The 23477-nt window shown below is 54.7% G+C and overlaps 1 protein-coding gene across 5 annotated transcripts in view; it reads left to right on the top strand.

The window, feature by feature from the left end:
- Nucleotides 1-23477, top strand: part of LMF1 (lipase maturation factor 1) — a 69850-nt gene that overhangs the window by 15262 nt on the left and 31111 nt on the right. For 4 of the 5 annotated variants that reach the window (XM_057487769.1, XM_036915825.2, XM_057487768.1 and 1 more), the window contains exon 3: nt 2103-2113. In XM_057487769.1, coding sequence (XP_057343752.1) covers nt 2103-2113 — 11 coding nt within the window. The other variant, XM_036915830.2, reaches the window with a different exon arrangement.

The raw sequence follows: 23477 nt of genomic DNA, 5'->3' as shown, positions 1-23477 counted from the left end.
GTGGCGGGCTGTGCCTCCTTCCTGTCCCTCGGCCGCCGCCTCCTGCCTGCCCGCCTGTGTTGACACCCAGGGCAGGCAGTCTTGGTTTTCAGGCCTTGGAAGCTGGGACTCGTTGCCTTTCAGACCAGGGCTACCACTAGGCCCCTTAGAGAAACCAGTAGCCACTTCCACGCCCGGGGGCAGGCCTGGGCACTGCCTGGATGTCGGAGGGAGGTCGCTGGGGTGCAGGGAGACCCCCACAGGCTTCCGGGGGCTCTGCTGTGGAGGAGCGGTCACCTCCTTTGTGGCATTTTCTGGGGTGGCCCTGCCGCCTGAGGGGACAGTGGACAGGTGTGGGCGACCGTGCTGAGGATGCCTCGACAGCGGGGCAGGCGTGAGAGGGGCTCCGCGCCAGCCGCTGGACGCTTCAGCGCTGTCTCCCCAGGGAGAGTGTCGGTGCTGAGGCCTAGCCGCCGAATGCCACCGGGTGGGTGGGTCCCGCCACAGTGAGGCAGGGCAGCGGGCTCAGGGCCACCGTGGGGTGCAGGGTGAGCCCATGTCAGGGCTTGGGCTCCCGAGGACGCAGGTGCAGCAGCCTGAGTGGCTCTGGGCCCCCAGCTTCCCAGCAGCCCCTCCTTCCACCATCAGGGATCGAGTGTGATCAGAAGAGGCTCTGTCCTGTCGTCCCCGTGGGCACCCGGCCCTCTCTTCACAGGAGGCCTGGGCAGGCGAGGGCGCAGCGCTGTCTGGCTGGAGGGACGGGGAGGGGGCGCCCATGCGCAGGGCCGGCAGGCGGGCAGCTTCTGCGCGTGGCTCGTGTTGCCTGCGCCTCAGACGTGGTCAGGCCGAGGTCCGAGTGGATTGACGGGTCCTGTTCTTGACTGTCTCAGCCCATCTGCTGTTGCCTCGGCCTCTGGCCGTGCCGGGGTGGCCCTGCGTGTGCTCACTGTGGCACTTGGGTGCCTCCTTGCTCCCCTGGAGCTTGAGCCGCTGGTGTCGTTCACGAGAGCCAGAGATGGGTCACTGGCGTGGCCCAAGCTCTCGGTGACCGTGAAGGAGTCTCAGCACGAGCGGCGCTGTCCCATCTGAGTGACGGGTCTTTGTCAGGTGCGGGCAGCCCCCACTGGCTCCTGCTCCAGCGTCTCCAGTCGGCCTTGGCTTTTCTAGCCCCTCTTATGTGCACTTTACTTTGGCAGTCGTCCTGAAGGCCTCCCGTTGCTGTCGAGAGTGGCTGTTAGCCGTCCTGCTCTCTTCCCACCCTCTTGGCCCCCCAGAGAAGAAAGGAGTCTCTCTAGAAACTTGGACTGAGTTTGGGAGGCTCGGGGGGTCCTTTCCTGCAGAGGAAGCTGCCTTTGGCACATCCCTCTGCCAGAGGGGATGGAGCATCGACTTCAAAGAGTGCTGGGAGCAGATGCCAGGGGCTCGGGCGCTGAGGGGGACCAGGGCCAGCTGCACGCCATGCTGTGCGGCTGCTCCGCTCTGACCACCGAGGGGGAGCACCTTGTTTGGCTCTGGGCCTCAGACCGGACGCCCTGTGAGGACCTGCTCTGGTGCACAGCTTGTGGCCCCTGCTCATGAGGCCCCAGCTGCGGTCACGCTCGATGCACAAAAATGGATTCCCGCTTAGGGTCACGAGGCTCCAGCAGCAGGGTGGTGCTGCCTCCACCCTGGGCAGCAGCGGTCTCGGTGCCCAGTCGCAGGAGCCCAGGCCCCAGGGGGCACAGGCAAATGGAGCTGCGGGTGCTCCAGCCACACCCCAGAGCTTGAAAGGACACCCCGATGCGCTTGTCCCAGCCGCATGCTCACAAACGCCTGTGCTGCTGGCCTCTGCGGGGCACAGCAGTGGGAGGCCGTGGCCAGCGCACACAGACAGGCCCTACGGGCCCTTCTCTGCGCTTGCCCTCGAGCCTGACCGTGGCGCGGGCCCGTGCACCGTGACTGAGACGCGGCCTTACCAGCACCGTGGTGGTCCCGTGTCCCGCTGACGGCGCTGCTGCACTGCCTGGCCCCGTGGGACACCCACCACTGCATGTACCCAGGGCCGCTGCCTCACCTCCTGTGCTTAGAAATTTTTGACAAAGGAAACCAAACTTTTAATATGTTCCTATCCTTTTGTTTTTCAGGTATTCATTTGGTAAGTGGACCTCCTTGGGAAGCACGGTAAGAGTCTGGCACTGTGCGTGGGGGGGGTGTCTGCGCCGTTCCCTGGCGCCCCTGTGCCTGGGCATGTGCCCTCACCACGTCGTCCTAATGCCGAGCTGGTATTTAACCTGACACCCTGCCTGGAGTGCTGGACGCCTGCAGGCATGGGACCCCCTGGTTCCAGGTCCTCGTGCATAGGGACCCCCCCCGTGTTCCAGGGTAGAGCAGCCCCACAGCAGTGGTGGCACCACCTCATCACTAGGGGTCTGTCCCCTAGGCCCTGCGTGAGCAGAAAGGCCCCCGACACACAAGCTCGAACCCCACAGGCCTGCGCCTGCCTCTCCAGGCCATACCGAGTGCCCAGTGGGCACAACCCTGTGGACACCCCTACTCCGAGGAGGATTCACCCCAGCAGTAATGCCAGCCGGGTGCCCCACACACGGCTGAATTTGTTTGGTTTGGCTGGGGGCTTTGGGTCCCCCACAACCATGCTCTGCGGGAGACGCTGCACCCAGAGGATGCCTGCAGAGTAGAGATTTTGCTCAGAGATGAGCAAGTGGCGGGACCATGGCTGCTGGCTGGGGCGTAAGTGGAGGACAGCCCCCAGGTGGACCGGACTGGATAGGCCCTGGCCCTGTGTAGCTTATGTTTGGGTCCAACCAACTCATGCGCTGTAACAACCAAAACCTCGGCATCCTCCAGGGGGACTCACAGAACCCACGCGCCCCACAGCACAGCACCCTCAGCACTTGGGACACAGTCCCCGGCCACACAGGACCCGAAGGCAGTGGGTGCCAGTCCCACCCTGGAGGCAACTGCCGTCCGTGACTACGTCCTGGGTGAGGGGAGCATGAGAGCTCAGGAGAGGAATCAGAGATGCAACAAAAAGCCAGGTGGACGTTTCAGACCTAAAAAATGCACCATCTGAAATAGGAAATCCCCCGGAGGGACTGGACCGCAGGGGGGGGGGGGACCGGCAGAGGCCCCCGGGCTGAGGAGACAGGCGACAGGTGGAGAGGGAGTGGACGGGAGAGAGCAGGGGTCGGCGTGGGCTGTCGGCGCCTGCGGGGAGGGGGCACAGGATGGCGGGAGAGTCTCCAGGTGTGGTCAGGGACAGAAATGTGGAGCCAAGAAGCCCAGCGAGCCCCAGACGGCATCAACAAACAGGAAGCTGCGCCTGCTCCTGTCGCCAGTGCCGAGATCGAGGGGAGGGGGCTCGAGAGCAGCCAGGGGGACTCCAAGAGGCAGGGGCGACTTCGACGGCAAGGGGCGGCGCGCAGCACATCTTGGTGCTGAAAGCAGGAAACTGCCCCCCGGAACCCGTGCCCGGGATGATGCCGTCCACGGACGGGGGCAAAGTAAGGCCAGAGTCACACCGAGGACAAGCCGGAGAATTCGCTGCCGGCAGAAGCACACAGCAGGCTGCCAGGGCCGCTCACTGGGTCCTCCGGCCCTCTCACAGGCGCACAGGACGTGGAAGCCAGCCACCTGTGGGTAGGCCGGGAGGCTGTTCCCCTGCTTCCCACGTGTGTGATGGCTCAGAGTGAGGTGGGGCCGCTGTCTGTGAGGCTTATGATGCGTCCAGCAGGGAGTGCACGTGACACGCGTCCCAGGGGACACCGCGGAGGGCAGCAGTGCGCCCGTGTGATCGCAAGATTTCCACATTTTATGTGAAGTGTCTCAATGTTACTTTTAAGGGCATTTGAGAAGTCGAGGCGGTGTATTGTCCCTAGGGCAATCACAAGACTGGGAAGCCAGCAGACACACCAACAGAGTGAAGTGGCACCCTAAAAACATTCGGGTGACCCAAAAAGTGGGGAAACAGGAACACAGGAACAAAACTGAGGGTTTAACAGGAAATAGGAAATTAAGGGGTAAACCTAAATACCATGTCAGTAACTATATTAAATGTTAACAGACTAAACACCCCATTTAAAAGGCATAAATTACAAAACAACGAAAAAAGTGAGACGCAATTAGATTCTACAGGAAATGCACATTAAATATAAAGACAGAAAGTAGATGGGAAGACACACTCCATGAACACGGCGCTCAGAAGGCTGGAGTGTCCGTGTCAGGACCAGACGAGGCAGAGCTCAGTATGAGGCGCGACCAGGGTGGACAAAGGCGTGCATCAGGGCAGAGAGGCCCCTCATCAGGAAGACATGACAGACCTCAGAGCCCGTGAATTCAAAGGGGGCAGAGATGGTCCATGACCAGAGTCAGGACTTCGCCACCTGTCCCCTTGGCTGGCGGAACGAGGGCGTAGGTTGTCTTAGTGGTGCTGTGAGTGCCCGCTCACTGTGTGACACCTTCCGTTCAGTGGCACACGCCCAGAGGCAAGCATAACCCTTCAGGGGATTAAATTACGTGAGGATTCTGCTTCTGAGAGACCCTTTCTCCCACCCGCACAGAGAGCAGGGCTAGAAGAGTCTGCAGAAGCCGCAGCTCTCCTCGATGGCATCACCAGGCTGAGTTTGTGGTGCAGCCGAGGGGCCTGACCGGGAGGGTGGGACCCGGGGGTTTCACCTGTGGCAAGGCCACGAGAAGGGTTCCCAGACACGGGGCGCTCGCTTGCTCGGATCTCCCCCCTACGGGATTCCTCCCAGGCTTGCAGGGAAGACTGGGGTGGGGCAGGGACCGAAGCAACAGCTACCCCCGAGAGGGCCCAGGCTGTCCGCAGGGCAGGTCCTCTGCTGAGGGCAGTTGGTGAGGGAGGAGAGCCGGCGGGGAGCAGAGATGCCCCGGCACCCAGGGACAGCCAGCACCATCTGGGAGAGGCCGCTCGGGCCTCGTTTTCTCCTACAAAGAGAAAGCCCCGGCCCCAGGCCCCAGGCTGCGACGTGGGCCGTTTCAGCCCATCACCTGGCTGGACGGTCCCGTCCCTGTCCGCCGGCAGCCTCACTGAGGATGCATATTCCTGCGCATTTACATTTAGCTTAGCAGCTACTGTTCTTCTACAACTGAAGTGATTAAAAAAACCACTAGATACCCCCTCCCACCGCCTCCTGCTGGAGAAGTGGGCCTGCCGACAGCGGGTCGTCAGGGCACCACAGTCAGGGGTGCCCAGGTGCCACGCGAGCAGGAGAGACCCTGCAGTAACGGGACGGCTTGCCCAAGGTTCTAGCAGGAAAGACAGACAACCCGCGGAAGTGCAGGAGCCATTTCAGCATGGGCAGCGAGCGGGGGGAGCACCAGCGCCAGGGGCAAAGCAGCCCACGCTCGGCTCCCCCCGTGGGTTTGTGGCAAGGGGACGAGACCCCTGAACGTGAAGACGTCCAAGATAAAACATGAGTGGGAGGAAGGAGCTCATCCCAGCGCCCTCCCCGAGGAGCTCCCCAGGGCCCCAGAATCCTGTGCCCTGCGAAGCCCTCCGGCAGCAAAGGCAAAGGAGCGGGGACGTCCTGCCGGGAGGGCGGAAAGCACTTCCTCAGGCAGAAGGGTCTGGCTTCACGGGAACTGTGGGTCAATCCAAGAAAGGAGGAGCAGCAGGATTTGTGAAGACGAGGGTAAATACAAACATTTTCCCCCAGATTTTAGTAAAGTGAGAGTTTGAATTTGAAATTTAAAGCGGAGCTGCCAGCGTGTGGTGGTCTGTCAGCAGAGTGGGGCTGCGCGGAGCAGCCGCGACATCGGGCTTTTTCTCAAACAAGAAGCCACAGGGTCGTTTCAGGAACTCCTCTCCTTTCCCAGTCAAGCCCAGCGTGGCCTAGCCCCGGCCAGTTCACCGCTGAACCTGCTAGTTCTGTGCTGTTTCGTCAGAGGAAAGGGGATGTGGGGAGCTGGGAGCGAGGGTGGGGCAGGCCAGGCACCCCAGCAGGGGGAGCCACCCTTCAGCACTCCCAGGACCTCTCCCCTCAGGTTCACCTGAAATTGCACTTTTCCCGTCACGACAGACAGACTGGCTCCGTCACAGGGTGGAGAAGCCCTGCCCTTTGAGGGTGAATCCTGGGCGATGAGCATAAAATCAGCTGCGGAAGCCAACCTAGGGCTCCAGGGCGCGCAGGACGTGATGGTCAGCAGCAGGGGCTCCCCACGGTCCCTTCCACTTCCTGAGATGCCTTTGGGGTGGGGTCACCATCCCCTCTCAGCCGAGGGGCCAGGCAGGGCCTTAGGTCCCGACCACCAAGCATCATGAAGCCAGTGGAAACCCGACAGCGGGCAGAGTCTCGGGACTGCACCCGCTCCCTGGGCCAGCTCAGCACAGGAGAAGCCGCCAGGTGGCCGCGTGAGGCCCTAAGGGTCGAGTGCAGCCGCTCACCAGAGCCACGTCCCCGCGGTCCCTGCAGAGGGTGGCACGGGAGTCCCTGGGCGGCTGCAAGGCTGGGCAGGGCTTGGGAGGGGCTGATGGCCCCGCGTTCCCGCTTCTGTGGGCTACCTCCTCATGAGCTCTGGCTGCCTCTTCAGCAGCAGGTGATGGTCGTGGAGACTTAGAAGCCAAGTGCCAACTCGCTCAGGCATTTTTCTCACGGGGGTCCCTGAATAAGACTGAATTTTATGTTACGCCCACTAACCATGGATGGGCAGAGGCTCAGAGGACCCGAGGCACAGCTTGCTTGCCGCCTTCCCCTGCCACGTGTCCCCGGACTGTTTGCCCTTCACTCGTCTCGGAGAACATGAAGTGCCCACACTGGGCTCTGATCCTGGGTGCCAGCCCCAGGGGCAGCCCCTCTGTGAGAAAGGCCCCCCCAAGAACCCGGCTTTCACCAGGAGCCAACCACCATGTCTCATTTTCCCATGATTGTTTTCATTATAGTTACTGCATTCATTTTGCAAAACAGACTTTGATGAAAATAAAGCAGCTCTGGGTTACCCGGCGACTCTCAGCACCCCGGCACTATGCCTGGGAAATGCAGCCCTGAGAGCTGTCAGCTCCGGAGCCTCCCACGCCCAGCCCCGCGCCTGCGCCGTGCCCGCCTGCGAGGGGCCAGGCACGGTGAGCGGGATCCGGCACCTACCACGCACTGAGGCTCTCTGCCAGCTGGGCCGAGGGTCACAGTTGCATCCGCTGTGGGAGTCAGCAGGGCCTGCTGGTTACACGGACTGGCAGGACCTCCTCCCTGGTCCCTGGGTGTCCACAGACCCTGGGAGCTAAGAATGTATATACCCATACGGTGTGGCCTTCTCTGTGCCGGAAGGAAATGGGCCCAAGGGGGCTGCCATGTCCACTGGCAGAAGGGCGTGCCCACAGAGGGCGATGGGGGTCTGCGCAGATCACTGGAGTCTGAGGTGGGGTGGCATGGGGGCCAGGTGCCTGGACTGGAGCGGGGGTCGGGCTGGGCCTCTGGAGCCAGAGGAAGAATATGAAGCTCATTTGGAGGTGGGCACGAAGGAAGGGGCCGATGGCAGGAAGCCTCCATGGGGCAGATGCTGGGACTCGGCCCTCTGACATACTTGTTCCAATTCGGACCCTCTGACATTCTTGTGATTGTTTTAATATCAGAAGTGTGCTGAAGTAACTCAGAGCGATGCCCCCAGACTAGTGGTACTTGATCCGGGGTTGGGTTCTCTGGCGCTGAGAGCTGGGGTGCACAGGGAGGTGCCTGCAGGGTGGAGAAGGGGCTGTGCCCAGGGTAAGGGGCTGGGGGCTCCTGGAGAGGGCTTCCAAAGGCCAGGTGGGCCGAGCAGGGGAGGTCACTCCCTGCCACACTGCACACTGGCCCACGCTGGGCACGTCAGGACCCTTCGAGTCAGTAGGAGGCACGGCTGCTCTCTGCTCGGCTTGCCTGAGGCTGTGGAAGCTGGTCAGCCGTCGGACCAGCTAGTCCAGGACCGGGGGTGGTGTCAGTACATCCCGCTCAGAACCGTGCTGTCAGGGAAGGACCTGAAGGAGCAGAGCGGCCTCAGGGAGTGGGCGGGGGGCACCCCGGGGCGCAAGTGGGGGAGCCCGTGTCGCTGCAGCTTGTGCACCCAGGCCTTTCTGCATCATCACTCTGCACATGGAGCTGGGAGAAACTGCCAGGGGTGCTGCCGGCCACTGCGGATCAAGCCTCCCTGTGATCCCTCCCTGCTGCCACTCTTAAATTCATGCTATAAAAGCAGCCTAACGAAGGGTTTACTGGCCCCACTGGAAGTTTTTATATAAACCCATTAGCGCTGGAGCAGAGCCTTCCGCAGGAAGCGATCGGGCTCCGTGGGGCTCCGGCGGCCTCAGCCCAGCGAGCCCCCAGGCCGGCCCTGGACCCCCACCACCCAGCCCTGCACCTTGCCTGGTCCCCATGTCCTCGGTTTTAGTTCATGGCTCGTCTGATTCTCCTCCCAGGCTCTGCGTCCAGGGAAGCAGTTTCATGTAGTCAAATTATCCCCATACTCGGAGGCGAGCTCACCACCCAGCCCTCTCTGGAAGGCTCTGGGTCCGACAGCCCCTCCAGCACAGTTTCCACACATGTTGGACCCACGCCCTTCCTCCTGACTCCCTGAACGTAAGTGGGTTTGGTCTCAAGTCTGGTCATGGCCTTGAGAAGGACAGGAGCCTGGGTCAGGTGACGTTCAGAGGCACCAGTGTCATGCGCCAGCTAAGAGCTGTTTCAGCCAGCAGAGAAGGTCATTTTCAAAGCAGGAACAATGTACCCGAATGGCTTCTGCTGTGCATTCACTGTGGGCAGTCTGGGTTGGCTGTGAAAGCCAGAGAGGGGGCCATGCAGGGGCGCCCGCCTCTCAGGTCCCACCTGCCTTCTGAGTCCCTGGGCCCCCCAGAAGCTCTGGCACTCTCCCCGTCTTGACCCTGGGAAGTATTCCATGCCCTCGCCTCACTGTCCCCACACTGACTCTCCTGTCATGGTCCCTGGGGCCACCTGCACAAGGTGGCTGCTGCCTGCAGAGGGCTGGCAGCAAGGGGCTGGCTGGGAGACCAAGGGGCACATGACCGAGGGGTCAGCTGCACCCTTTCTGGCCTGTGTGCCAGACCTGTGTGCCAGCACGCATGCGCACACCCAGGTGTAAGGCTCGGGTGTGTCTACTCAGATGGGCTGTTACTCTATGCGTCTGCCTTTCTCTTTCTCACTTAGTAATATGTGAGGAAATTACTTAATTGAACCTATTGAAAAACAGCCATAGGTTGTCTCCAATATGAGTCTTTTCAAAGGACTGGCTTTATCTATTTGATTTTTTTTTTAATGTGTTCTAGCTCATTAATTTTTACTTCTTAAGGTGGCCTCCTCCTTCTGAGAGGAAGGGGTTTATTATTTCCTAAGATGTTGAGTTGATTGTTTAACTCATTCATTTTCCATCTTTTCTTATCTGCTGATGACATCATGGTGACAGCTGACCGCCCCTGTGAGTGTGTCCCTGGCCCACCCTGTCAGAGAGACCCCAGAGCCTTTATGACCTCCATGCCAGCGCCTCTGGTCCAAGTGCTGTTAAGAGAAGAGCTTCAAACATCCCAGGCCTTTAGGGTTTTATAGGGTGCCTTTTACTGATCCACTTCTGATTCATAACACTATGACCAGATAATGTAGTCTGAGGATTATTCTTTTAATTATTGAAAAATAAAGTTAAACATGTACATAGATTAGAAAGTCAAGTCGTATCACACAGCTCATGGTGAGCATGAAGTGCCTTTACCTCCCTGACCCCGTGCTGCCGCCCGCAGAGTAACTCCACCTCCTCCAGCACCCAGCGCCTGCCCCCCATTCCTGGACAGTATGTCTATACAGACTATTGTGTGCGTCACTTTGGGAGTTACCTACGGCCTTCCTGCTGGAAATCGGGGTCACTCCCCCCGTCCCTAATGCTCGCCATCTCAGCTGTGCCGCAGATTTAGTCCTTTATTAAACTACTAGTCAGTGTTTACATTATCAGGACTATGTAAATTTTGTTGCTACTGAACCAGTAGTGAACCGTAGTCATTTTTTTCTAATAACTCTTTGTTTTTCCTGGAGTTAATAATTGCTTCTTCTTTTTTGTTTTGCTTCATTTTTCTATTTCTGATCGTGTTTCAGCAATTCCTTCCAAATTCACTAGCAAAACTGCTTGTTTCCTCCCAATGCTATTTTTCACTGAGTCATTAGGCAATCTATCAGCTCTTACCTGGTTCCTAGAGATTTCTTCTTGGGAGCTCTCTGTCCCCACCTGGAGCGGACGGTTTCCAGGCCTCTGGATTTGGAGGATGTGGGCAGTTAGCTCTGCTAGCTTGGGCGCTCCCGGCAGGTTTGCGCTCCCCATCCCAGGGATCTGGGGTTCACGGGGCAGGTACCTGTGCTCGGGGAAGGTTCAGAGACACAGCCACTCCTCCACCACCTCCCTCCCCAGGTCTGTTCTAGAGCCGGATTATTAGGGAGGATCATTTTTAAGCCCATTTTTGTCATGTCTACATAAAGAAAGCTGAAAGCAGCAGTGACCTGGGTCCTCCCGGAGACTTCCTCCAAGCGAGCAGGCGGATTCCACTCGCATTGCCCCGGCCCTGCTTCCCTGGCAGGCGAGCACCTGCGTGTCCCGAATCACAAGCCACCGAGGGCCAGAGATAGGCTGAGCCCCATCAGTCCCTGTTGTAGCCGCTGACAGGCCTGCTGTGTGTCCCCTGCTGTTCGGTGCGGGAGGAGCCCGACCTGTGCCAGTGCAAGGGACAGGGAGGTGCATTGTTAGGTCAGCCCCGGAGAGGCAACTGTGTGCCAGTGCCTTCTGTAAATGCTTTGATATTTTAAAACAGAAATTTTAGGCAAGGAAGCCATTCTTTGTTGTTATAGAAGTGGCTCTTGTCTGTGGGGCTCCCTGAATGGGGTTCACTGGGGCTCACTGAAGGGGGCTCACTGAATGGAGACACAGGTGCCAGGGCAGCTTCCGCACCACTCGTGGCTCCTAGCTGTGCATGACACGTCTCTTCTTCGTGGTTCGTCTGCTCCTCTCATTGAGAATTTGCACCTCTCCTAAAGCAGGATCTGCTGTGCTCACTGCAGGCATGTTGGCTGTCTCAGATCTGTATGCCTCCCACAAGGCAGAGGGTTGCCTGGTTTCTGTTTGGTGTCAGCCTCCATGTACGTCTTTGGAGCCCTTGGAAGACTGGTGAGCAGACAGGGTGCAGGGAGAAACTTCTGTGTCATGCCCACTCACGTTGGCCTCTGCAGCGGCTGCCCTGCTGAGGGTATGTCCCCGGGAGCTGCACACTTCACCCCTGCCAGGCCCCGACCCAGCCCCTGCACAGAGGGCACTCCCCAGCCCTGGCAAAGATTTTCCTCCAATATGCCACCCTCTGACGTGAGTCTTTACTTGTGTGTTGGTTTATCCTCTCTGTCCCTGCCCCCTCTCCACCACACTTTAGCTCCACAAGGGCCAGGCCTTTTCCTGGGTCCCTGCAGTACACAGGACAGAAGGGAGCTTGGTTGTGGTGTGGCTGGTCCGTGGTGGTGGGCCTGTGCATGGAGCCAAGGGGCTGTGGGGCCACATGCAGATATCGCAGGAAGGCAGGTGGTATGGGAACCACCACATGCTCTTCTTCCGTCACCCTTCCCAAGCCACCAGCAGCTCAGGAGGCCCTGCTCAGTGGCAATTGACACATTGCTTCCAGAGACCCAGTTAGTTATTTTCTCTGATTTTCAGTGAAATGTCTCCTGAACGTGTGCTGCTTGCCACCCCTCCTCGGGCTAGGGGGTCTCAGGCCCGGGGAGCCAGTCCAGTGTTGAGCCCTTGCCTCCTCTGCCCATGTCTCCTCCTCCATCCCTCAATCCAGTGCTTCTCCAGGGGCCTTGGTTCCTTTCTGTGGTGAGTGGTATTTAGAAGCCAAGATCTGGGTGCAAGGTGCTCATCACTGTCTGGTGTCACTGCTGCTCGGCCCTCAGTGGGCACAGCCAGAAAACGCGTGAGTGTTGACAAAACCGCAGTGACAGGGAATGGCCCTGGATGAGCCGCAGAGGCTCACAGCGTGCAGCTAGGAGAGCGCCGGCCAGACGTCGCACACAGCAGGACCCAGTCCTCGCTCACTCGGAAGATAAAACCAATCGGGGGCAGATCGGTGATTCCCAGGTGGGAGCTGGGGAGAGGTGGGCTGCCTGTGTCCTGATCGGGTGGGGTGCTGCTCGGATCTAGAGCCATGTCGAGATCCACGGAACCTGGGGCAGGAAGCCCACAGGGACTTCACACCTGCCCGTCAGTTGGCTGTGGACCTAACACTGCTCTAAAAATGGAAGTTAGAACTCTGCCTCACAAAGTTGGTTTCAGTTAACTTGGAGATCAGGATGTGTGGACAGCCAAGTGTAGACATAATAAATGGGCCTATTTACAAATCTGCAGCACTCACATGTGCACACATGGGTGCACGTGACACATCCCCTGGGTTTTCTGTATTGCATGTTGTCTGCACGTCGTACATCACATACTGTAGGCGTCATATGTAATCTACATACACACGTGCGGTAGCCACTGCAAGGGGTCGGAGGGCTTCCCCGGGTCCCCAGGTCTGGCCGCGTCAGCGTGTGTCACGGCATGGTGTGATGTAGCTCTGACCATAACAGAGGTGTGGCGGGAGGTGAGCAGCAAGTGGTTCGAGGTGGCTAGTGAGCGTGTGGGATGACCTGACCCAGCAGTCGTGGGAGGAACAGCAGCTGTAGCACGAACAGCCTCGGCTCCCAGCGCCGGCCCTGAGGACGGCTGCTTGGTGACACCCCCTGGAAGCGTGTGTGTGCTGCCGGCTCTGCTGCAGGCACAGCCTGTACCGCAGGGTCAGGTGCCAGAGGACACGGCTGCAGGGACCTCACCACTGCAGTTGGGGTCAGAGGTAGAAGAATTTTAAGGGCTCAGTCATGGCAAATTAGTTAAATTTGTATCTCTTCTCTGCAGATATACGGTAAGACTTAACAACTCTACTATTTAATGATATGAAATATATTTATGATACTTTAAAATGAGTTTTAAACAGTATGTACTGTATTCCATTTTTGTCTGTTAAAAAAATCTACCAAAACCAATTTTAAGTATACGACCAAGGGGTTAACCAAATTTATCTCTGGGTGATTGATCACTTTGTCTTATCTCTAGTTACCATTTATCTTCACTGAACATTTTTGCTTTAAATTAAGAGTTAACGAATAAGTTTTAATAATATTAATGTTAATAAATGATTTCTAACCAAATCAAATCAAAGGCAGACTGATGTGAGCCGGGCCGGAGCACGTGACAAGGTGTTGGCGTGCACCCCTGCTTGGAGGGATCCTGTGGGGAAGGGCCCCGGAGAGGCTGGCCCGCCGGCCTAGAGGACTGCCCGGCCTGGTGGAGAGCCCCTCCCTGCCCTAGGGTCAGGAGGCACCGAGGCCTGCGGTGGAGGCAGGGGGCAGGCAGCCCAGGGCCCGTCTGGGGTTGGAGGTCCGCAGAGCCAAGGCACCCGTGGGTCTGTCCTGTCTCGGCCAGGGCCGCTCTGTGCACTGGTGCCCTGGAGATGCCGGGCCCTGTGGGGGGAGCACAGGGCAAGGAGGGGGTCTGGGAGGGGCTGACAGGGCGGGAGAAGCGGTGGGCGCGGAATGAGCCGCAGCGAGCCCGAGGACTGGGGCCGTGGGAGTCCTCGCTGACCGGTCCTGTCTTCTTTTGTCCTGAGAGTGCCCTGGGGGGTCACACAGAATGGAGTGGCAGGTGTGACGGCCCGTCCGGCTGTGTGTGGGGACTGGGACCTGGCCAGCCTCCTGGCACTCCGTCAGGGCCTGGTGAGTTTACTGTCTTTCTACCCATATGTCTGTGCTGAGTCTTGGGTTTTGTATTTTTTATGGCAAGAAATCTCCTTTCATCTGAGTTAGAGCTGTTTGATGTGCCTCAAGAAAGGCAGTAGGGACTGGGGATAAAAGCAGTGACAGGAGACAGAAAGCTCTATTCTCTTCGCACAAATAGCTGTGAGTTCCTGGAGCTCTCCAGGCCCTGGAACCTTCTGGACTTTCTATGGTCAGTCCCCCTCTTCCCGAATTCTAAGTGTGTGTGATTGTGTCAAGACACTGCAATGAAGGCCTACAGCCGTGCTCCATCAGGTTTACTTTGGTGTCCAGGCACGGCCTCTTCCAGCAACCAGCAGGTCCCACCTGGCCATTTACATAAGGCAGTAAGTGTGGCCATTTCAGAGTAAACACTATTATGCAGTTTGGCTGATGAAATCTTGCCTTCCCAGGCACTCGGCTCCAGGCCCCGGAGCCGGGCAGTTGGCACCATTAAATCCACTCGGCTCCTCATCAAGAAGTGGATAATTCCCTTCCTTCTGCTGCCAAATCAGCAATTACAGTCATAACCCCAGTGAGAACAACAGCTGGGGACTGGAATGTCAGGGGAAGTGCAGGTAGCCCACAGGTCCACGGGCCCACAAAAGCGGCGGGTGGGCGCTCGGGTCTGGGAGCAGAGCCCCGGGGTGGCGCCTCTCTCACGCGCAGGGCCCTGGAGCCCAGCCCTGAAGTCCCTAGGGCACGGCGTCCTGCCCCGGGACTCGGGGTTCCCACTCCTCCCTGGGCGAGGCCTCCCAGGCGGCATCCCGGGTGGTGGCCCATCTCTTCCTTCCAGTTGGGCTCAGATGGGTTCCCTCTGGACCCATTCCTTACAGTCCGTTTTCAGTCTCCAATTCCCACCCTCTGAAGAAACACCCCCTGTTTCGTTCTGGAAAGACCACTTCTGTGTTTGGAGTTGCCCCTGAGCGGTACGGCGAGGCTCTGGGCCTTTCGGCTCCCGGAGAGAGCGACCTCAGCGGTTCTGACGGCTCCTCTTCCGTAAAACACGTGCTCGTTTGCTGGGTTGGTGTTTTTGATCTTTTGTGTCCCTCCACAGCGTTTCATGACTTTCTCCATAGAGCTCTTGGACATCTGTTTTAAAGACTAAAGACTTATTCCCATACTCACTGTGAGTTTGGCAGCAATGGCCATTTAAAACATTGCATTTCACACAGGGCATGTTCGTAAGAACGTGGGCGGTCAGTTTTAAATGTCCCAGGCAGAAGATGGGAGAATTTCTGGCTTGTTTATTTTTCTTTAACTTTTTTTTTTTTTTAAATAAGCACATCTATTTCAGGAGGAAATAATAATTACGTCAAATTAATCATCACTGCAGAAAACATGCTTTTCTTTCTAGATTTTATAATCAGTTCCTGTAGCCAGCATTAGATCCTAATTTTAAAATATTATCATCTGTCATTGGGATATAAGTAACCACTTTTTTTTTTTTTTGAGAGGGCATCTCTCATATTTATTGACCAAATGGTTGTTAACAACAACAAAATTCTGCATAGGGGACTCAATGCACAATCATTAATCAACCCCAAGCCTAATTCTCAACAGTCTCCAATCTTCTGAAGCACAACGAACAGGTTCTTACATAGTGAATAAGTTCTTACATGGTGAACAGTGCAAGGGCAGTCATCACAGAAACTTTCGGTTTTGATCACACATCATGAACTATAAACAATCAGGTCAAATATGATTATTCGTTTGATTTTTATACTTGATTTATATGTGAATCCCACATTTCTCCCTTATTATTATTATTATTATTATTATTATTTTTAATAAAATGCTGAAGTGGTAGGTAGAAGCAAGATAAAGGTAGAAAACATAGTTTAGTGTTGTAAGAAAGCAAATGTAGATGATCAGGTGTGTGCCTATAGACTAAGTATTAATCCAAGGTAGACAAGGGCAACAAAACATCCACGTATGCAGAAGATTTCTCTCAAAACGGGGGGGGTGAGGTTCTAAGCCTCACCTCTGTTGATCCCCAATTTCTCACCTGATGGCCCCCCTGCGACTGTGCCTGTCTTAGGTTGTTCCTCCCTTGAGGAATCTTACCCGTCTCTGGCTAACCAGTCATCTTCCGGGGCCATACAGGGGAATGTGAAGTTGGTAAGTGAGAGAGAAGCCTTATTGTTTGAAAAGGTTAGCTTTTTACTTCTTTGCATATTTATGCCCTGTGGCTTCTATGCCCAGCATTTGTCTTGAGGTATCTTTACCACTTGGAAGAATTATGATACCCAGTAATTTCAATATAAGGCACGAATTCTACTAAAGGGTTGTAATTAGGAAGGAATAAGAAAAGCTATAGAAGTAGCAGATGGAAGAAAGCATGGGAAGATTGGTTATTTCTTTGACATATCTTCTTGTAGAGTAACTTAAGCATGTATAGGTTTTAAGCTACTAATTAAATTGTATATACACATTAACATAATAGGAATACAGCTACATAACAAAAGCATACCTGTAATTACCAGCCATCTCCAGTGAAACCAAGAAAACCAGTTAGGCACCCTCGGCATTTGTGAAAACTTATCAATGATATGATGGATATTGTCTAACTGAATTTGAATAGTTTGAGAAAAATCAGACAAATTAAAACAACACATTCCTGGGAACTGTTCACATCCCATATGTTCTTTTAACAGTAGATAGTCTACAGTTGCATAATTTTGGAGCACTGCAACTTGTACTTCTCCTAATTCTTGGTTGAGTTCCAACAGTATAGATCTAGTTAAATTTGTTGTTTTACTGTATGCACAGGCCAGCTTAGATATCTCCTTCCTCATTCCCATGGCAAGTCCAGGAACCGGTGGGATGAGTGCATCTACAACTGCAACAGTGCCAGGATCTTTGTTGAAGTTTTTTGATGATCATCTTCTGGAATGACTCTTCCAGAGGATGTTGATGTTGGAAGTTCTTCTTCATATCGTATCTTAATTCGTTTTCTGGGTAGCCAAATTAGGCTTTGATCCTCTGTTAGTCCATTCTTGGGTTCTGTGATTCTGCTGCTGTTTTGTTCCTTCAGTTTTTGCTTTGTTCTTTATACTCCACAGATGAGTGAAATCATTTGGTACTTGTCTTTTTCCACCTGGCTTATTTTACTGAGCATAATACCCTCTAGCTCCATCCATGTTGCTGCAAATGGTAGGATTTGTTTTCTTCTTATGGCTGAATAATATTCCATTGTGTATATGTACCACATCTTCTTTATCCATTCATCTACTGATGGACACTTAGGTTGCTTCCAATTCTTGGCTACTGTAAATAGTGCTGCGATAAACATAGGGGTGCATCTGTCTTTTTCAAACTTGAGTGCTGCATTCTTAGGGTAAATTCCTAGAAGTGGAATTCCTGGGTCAAATGGTATGTCTATTTTGAGCATTTTGAGGAACCTCCATACTGCTTTCCACAATGGTTGAACTAATTTACATTCCCACCAGCAGTGTAGGAAGGGTTCCCCTTTCTCCACAACCTTGCCAACATTTGTTGTTGTTTGTCTTTTGGATGGCAGCCATCCTTACTGGTGTGAGGTGATACCTCATTGTGGTTTTAATTTGCATTTCTGATAATTAGCGATGTGGAGCATCTTTTCATGTGTCTGTTGGCCATCTGAATTTCTTCTTTGGAGAACTGTCCACTCATCTCCTCTGCCCATTTTTTAATTGGATTGTTTGTTTTTTGTTTGTTGGGGTGGATGAGCTCTGTATATATTTTGGATGTCAACCCCTTATCAGATATGTCATTTATGAATATATTCTCCCATACTGTAGGTACCTTTTTGTTCTATTGATGGTGTCCTTTGCTGTACAGAAGCTTTTCAGCTTGATATAGTCCCACTTGTTCATTTTTGCTTTTGTTTTTTTCTTTAACTTTTGATTATGAAAATTTCCAACCAAATACGAAAGTGAAGAGAATGGTATCATGAATTGGGCGTAGCCTCTGAGAGCATCGGGTCACCAGACCCAGGCCCCGTCCTCCCTGTAAGTCTGGCTGCATTGTTCAGAGCAAACACTGGACATCGTGAAACTCTTCGTTGTGTGCCTGTAAAAGGGTGGGTCTCCCGGTGGAGTGGCCACAGTGCCATCGTCGCATCTGAAATCAAGACTGATTCTATCAGGTATTTGGTCAGTGTCCTGCGTTCGTAGTGTCTCATGAGTGGCTTTCTACAGCTGGTTTGTCCAAATAAGAACCCTGCATGTCTGATAGATGCAGCCTCATCTTTTTAAAGCCTGCCTCGCCTTCTGCTCCAAGCCACGGATTCGTGTCACAGTTGGGGGCACTCGTCCTGCACTGGGCCGATGGCTGCCCCCGGGCCCAGGCCTCCTGTCCCCTGTCACTGTGAGCTCCAGGAGCTTCGGTCAGCTCCGCTCTGGCAAGGCCGTGCCCCGGGCGCTGGGACTTCCTGTTGCAGCAAGTCTGAAGGCACAGACGGCCTCTCCCTCTCTCCACGATGGCACTGCTGCCAGGGGGCTGGGTGTCAGCGGCCCGACCCGACCATCAGGACGTCCATCAGCCTCACCGAGGTGCCTGGCGGCCTTGGCCATCATTGCCTGGCGGCGTGTCCCACAGGCCTGCACAGAAATGTCTGGCTCTGGTGCTCTGTTTGCATCTGTTACCTGGGATTTTTTAAATCAAATTAACTTTCCCTCATCAACTGTTTGGTTGCTCTGAATCTAGTCTCTCTAGAAAGGTCAGGATACGCGCTTCATTCTTTCCCTTTACTTAGCAACTTTCAGAAGAATGGCTTGGCTCCCAGCACCCTAGCGGGTCCCTCTTAGTGTCATTTCTGGTCGCTGTGCTCATGCCACTCAACAGGTGAGCTCATTTTATGAAGATCCTCATTTAAAAAAAAAAATGTCCTGTGTGGGCCTTCATGGTTTTCTCTTCAAACCTTACAACTCTTCTTTTTCTTGTTCTCACAGCAGCTGAGACCTCCACCATGGTGTTGAATAGAACCTTTTAAATCATGTTACTATGAAAAATTTCATGCATACAAAGAAAGTTGAAAGAATTATGTAGTAAAACCCCATGTGTGGACCCCCTAAATTTTATAGTTTATATTTTGCCAGATTTTCTTTGTTATATACCTAATCTGTTTGTCTCTCCACCCATCCATCAGCCCATCAAATATTTGGACACATTTCAAAGTAAATGTCAAACATCAGTGCACTTGCCCCTAAATACTGAAGACTTCAGCATGCAGGTTATTAACTAGAGTTTGTCTGTGTGTAGGTTTCTCCCCTTGATGAAGAATTCACGCACAGTGATATGTGCAGGTCTGAAGTATACATTCTTGGAGTTTTAACAGCTCCAAGAATGTATAAATTCAAGCTCCCAGCAAGACACAGAAAGTTACCATCACTGCAGCCAGTGCCCCTCGGTCCCTAACCACCCCCACTTCCATTCACGCTCAGGGACTGTGGCAGACAGATGAGCTCGTGGAGGGACCGACAGGACCTGTCTGTCTGCACTGACGCTCCCCATCAGGAGGGAAGGTTCGCTGGGTGTGGAGCCTCTCAGCTGCCTCTCCACAGCACCTGCTCAGGTGACACCTCTCTGCAAGAGACTTGTGTCCTGTCTGTTCCACACAAGAGAGCCTTAATTTCAGTGGCCTGGGAGAAGGTCCACAGTTAACTGTGTGGCAGCTGGAGGACTCGGCGTGTCTAGAAATGAAGGCAAAGGCCCCCAGTGGAAGTAGATCTTGGATGGTACATAATAGGGAGCCTCTCTCACTGCTGCATCTCTAGGCCACAGCATTTTTTATAACAGGGAGTATTTTTTGTATCTGTTTGTTGTTATTAATATAAGGCACTTAAGTCACAATCTCTTCTCTTTGATTTACATCCAGAAGAAACTGGTCTGTATTTTCATTGAGTGCCTTTTAAGCACAGTCGGTGATGATGGACGGATTCTGGCCCTGCCTGGCAAACAGCCTGACACATCCCACCGACTGAGGGCGGCGATTTTCCCCTTTGCCCTTCAACCGCGATCACCTGAATGTTTTATTTCCTCTTTAAATCTGATATTCTCCCTATGCAAACAATTTGAGTATATTGCTATTTGAAAAGCTTATGGATTCTTGGCTCTAATCTCAGAACAGACAGTTCTGTCTGGTGTAAGAATCTGCGTTCGGTTTACTGTCTTCTCACCTCCATTGTGTCGGACAAGAAGTCAACTGCCATTCATCCTGTTGGGTCTCTGAATGTAATGTCTTGTTTTTCTCTGGCTCCCTGGAGGTTTTGTCTTTGGATTATATCAGTTTGACTATGTTGTGCCTACTTGTGGCATTTGGGATATTCTCCTGGTTATGATTCCCTGAGGTTCTTGAATCTGTAATTTATGTGTTTTACCAAATATGGATCATTTTTTGCCAGTGTTTTTTCAAAGTACTTTTCTGCCCCATTTCTCTCCTCTCCTCCCAGGATTCTGATTACATGCATGCAGACCTCTTGATGCTCCACCAGCTCCTGAGAGTCTGTGCTTTTATTTTTCAATCTTCTTTTTTTAATCTCTTCTTCAGATTGAATAACTTCAGTTGAGCAATCTTCATATTTACGACCATTTTATTCTCTGTCCTCCAGTCTGCTATTAAGCTCACCTAGTACAATTTTAATTTCAGGTACTTTCTTTTTTCAGTTCTGGGATTTGTTTGATTTCTTATAGTTCTGTTTCTCTGCTGAGTTTTCCTATCTATTCATGCCCTGTGAGCATATTTTCCTTTATATCCTTGAACATACTTACTACAGCTGCTTTGCCCTGCCCGCCTGATGCTGCATTCTGGGTGCTGAATGAGTGGAGAATGGGAATGGGTGAGATGCACAGTATGTGGCATGCTGAGAATGCAGTCAGGTCAGCAGTGCCCCAACGGACAGAAGCCCACCTGAGAAGGTGGCTTCTGAGCCGAGACTAGAGCAAAGGGCCGCAGGGATAGACCTAATGTGGGCCCGGGCCTCCAGCTAGCAGGGAGACCAGGACAGAGCAGAGGGGCAGGTGAGGTGGTGGGCGGGAGGTGGTCAGCTCCACCCTCTCGCTGCAGTCTGTGTTGGTCACTCGTGACATTTTCCTGTGCTCGCTCATGCCGCTGACCCAGCTGAGACTGGTCTTACATATGCTGACCCTTTTAGAAGGAAGCACTTCTGGAAATTCCTCCAGATGGCATCAGGACATGAGGCGCAAGGATGGTGCTGCCTCCCCCCAAGTTGCTGACCCCCCACCCAGCCTCCTTTGCAAGCAGCCTCTGAGCCAAGTGGTGGCTGCCGGCGGCACCCACTGGGGCCTCATGCTCCAACCAAGATGCCTGTCCCTGCGGAGCACGCGCTGCCCAGAGGCTCTGTGGGTGCACTGCCCCTCTGCGGCCATCTTGGCCTCTAGGCTCCTGGGCTGCCATCACTACTGACTTTAGTGGGGGGCCAGAGGGTGTGAAGCAGGTCAGGAAGGTGCACCCACTTCTTAGGACGTGTGGGGCAGGAAAGAAGCGTTCTGGTGTCTCTACTGCAGTGACCCCACTGGAGACAGAGTCTGCATGGGCAAGGCTGGAGGGCTGCCCTGACCTCTGGCCTGGGCACGTGCCTGGTGGGGATGTGTGCATAATCCCTTCTACTCGCCAGGTGAGCCGGATCTCCCTGTTACCTCTGATGAATATGTACGCTCATGGCGTACATGACGCTCCGGCCTCCCCTCAGCCAGTCCCTGCCCTCCACCCATAAGCAGTACTGATGCCCAGAGACGTGTTCAGAGTATGTGGGGAAGGTGAGCAAGGCCAGGGGTGAAAGTGGGCTCTCCTCCACAGTTACTCCCATGGGTGCAGGCCCTGGCTTGTGTGTGGGCAGGAGCTGGCCAAGCTGCAGTGCTGGGGTGATGCCTGCTCCCCCCAAGGCTGAGGACACGTGGTACAACTGAGTGGACACCCCTCCCACTACTGGCTGACAGCAGGGCCCAGGGTCGCCCTGCCACCTCGAGCCACATCTCAAGTGGCCCGTGGGCTGTCCCGGTACCGGCAGATCCAGTGTGTCCTGCTGCCGCAGACGGTCCCGGGACAGCGGTCAGCTGCTGTCCTGACAAGTCACTTTGAGACAAGCTGGCTAATTTCCAGACACAGGAAGCGAAGGGCCAAGAAATGGTATGCGTCATGCCCCTCAGCCATATGTTAAATACTCAGAATACATTAGCCCTGAAATCTCTGCTGCTCTGTCTGATTTCCGTTGACAGGAAGCATTTTCACGTTTACCCAAAACCAGTAAAGTTCACGAAGGTCATTACTGTGGGTTTTGTTTTCAGGCTGGCTGGCGGCACCTGCACAGATCTAAGCAGCAGGGGACACCTGGGGCTCGGAAGTCTGGTTGCCCTGGCAACCGAGTGTCACCCTGCACCTTGGCAGAGTGCTGTGGGTGGAGGCCGCCTCCCGGGCCTCTGGGTCACACAGGTCACTTCCTGTTCCCAGTCCTGCCCAAGGACATCCTTAAAACGTATTCATAATTTGCTAAGTGCTTCATAACTGGGAGCATGCTATTTCAAATGATTTTCTTTAAACATGAAGCTTTTAACCAGCTTTCAAAAATAGCTACTTGCTAGAAAATGCACTCCCAGAGTGATGTGATCTCTGACTTAAATCCCATCTGCTGGAACATGAAGCCCCAGTTTGCTTCTCCTGTCAGTGGTCAGGCCACACCCGTGTGCCTGTTGTGGGCCTCCCCGCCAACAGCACCATGAGCAGAGCCTTGTGCGCCACACTCTCCTGCCGTGAGAAGTGACCGGGAGGCCCGCGTCTGGAGAGACCCACCCAGCTCAGGCCAGTCTGGAGAATTCCTGGTTGCCGTTCACCACCACTGGCTCCAGGCACGGGGCTCCAGGCCAGACCTGGCAGTAGTAAGTGGGGTGAGGCGAGGGAGGCAGGCAGCAGCATGGCCCACCTCTGGGGTGAGACTGGCATGAGTACCTCCCAGCCCATGTGGACAAAGGGCAGCCCCTGCCCGTCTCTTTAGGACACAGGAAGGGGGTCCATGGGCCTGGGTAAGCCCCACAAACAGTGCCGTGTGCTACCTGCATGGTGAGGCGTCTCCTGGCTGTGGCTGGTTGCCATGGGGACTGTGTTTGGAGTGGGGTGAAGGATGGTAAGGACGGTGAAGGCTGGGCGGGGATTTCTGACCTTGGCCTGGCAGGTGTGGCAGGCTGCCCTGTCATTCAGAGGAAGCACAGACAGAAATGCAGATTGCTGGAGGGATGCTCAGTATCAGGAGGCTGACTATGAGTGCGGCATTTCTCCAAATGCTGTCTTAGCCCCATGCTTTTACCTGATCTGGGTTTGTACTTTATCTCAGCAGAAGAGGGGGTGTCCTGGTGGGTCAGTGGGGCGCACCCATCATGGTGCTGTTTGTGGCAGCCACCTGGTACCCGTCTCCAAGGTCCCGTCTGGTGGGGGGGGGCACTGCACAGACGGCCTCAGCAGGACCTCCCTGCCTCCCCTGCACCAGGCCCTGCTGTCACAGACACACGCGGTGGGGTCTGTCCTTCTCGGACTCACCTGAGTCTCCACACGGGATCAGGCCCTGCCGGAGTGCGCCCAGCTGCCCTGCTGTGGGGTTGCGTCCAGGTGCCAGGCTACTCGCAGGGCACTGGCTTGGCTTTCGAAGCAGTTTCCCTTGAGCAGAATCTCCACCACACAAGCTCAGCAGCAGTGAC

This window comes from Manis pentadactyla, chromosome 10, assembly GCF_030020395.1.
Source record: "Manis pentadactyla isolate mManPen7 chromosome 10, mManPen7.hap1, whole genome shotgun sequence".
Taxonomy (NCBI): domain Eukaryota; kingdom Metazoa; phylum Chordata; class Mammalia; order Pholidota; family Manidae; genus Manis; species Manis pentadactyla.
Note: the sequence above shows the minus strand (reverse complement) of the source record. Positions and strands in the feature narration are given on the sequence as shown.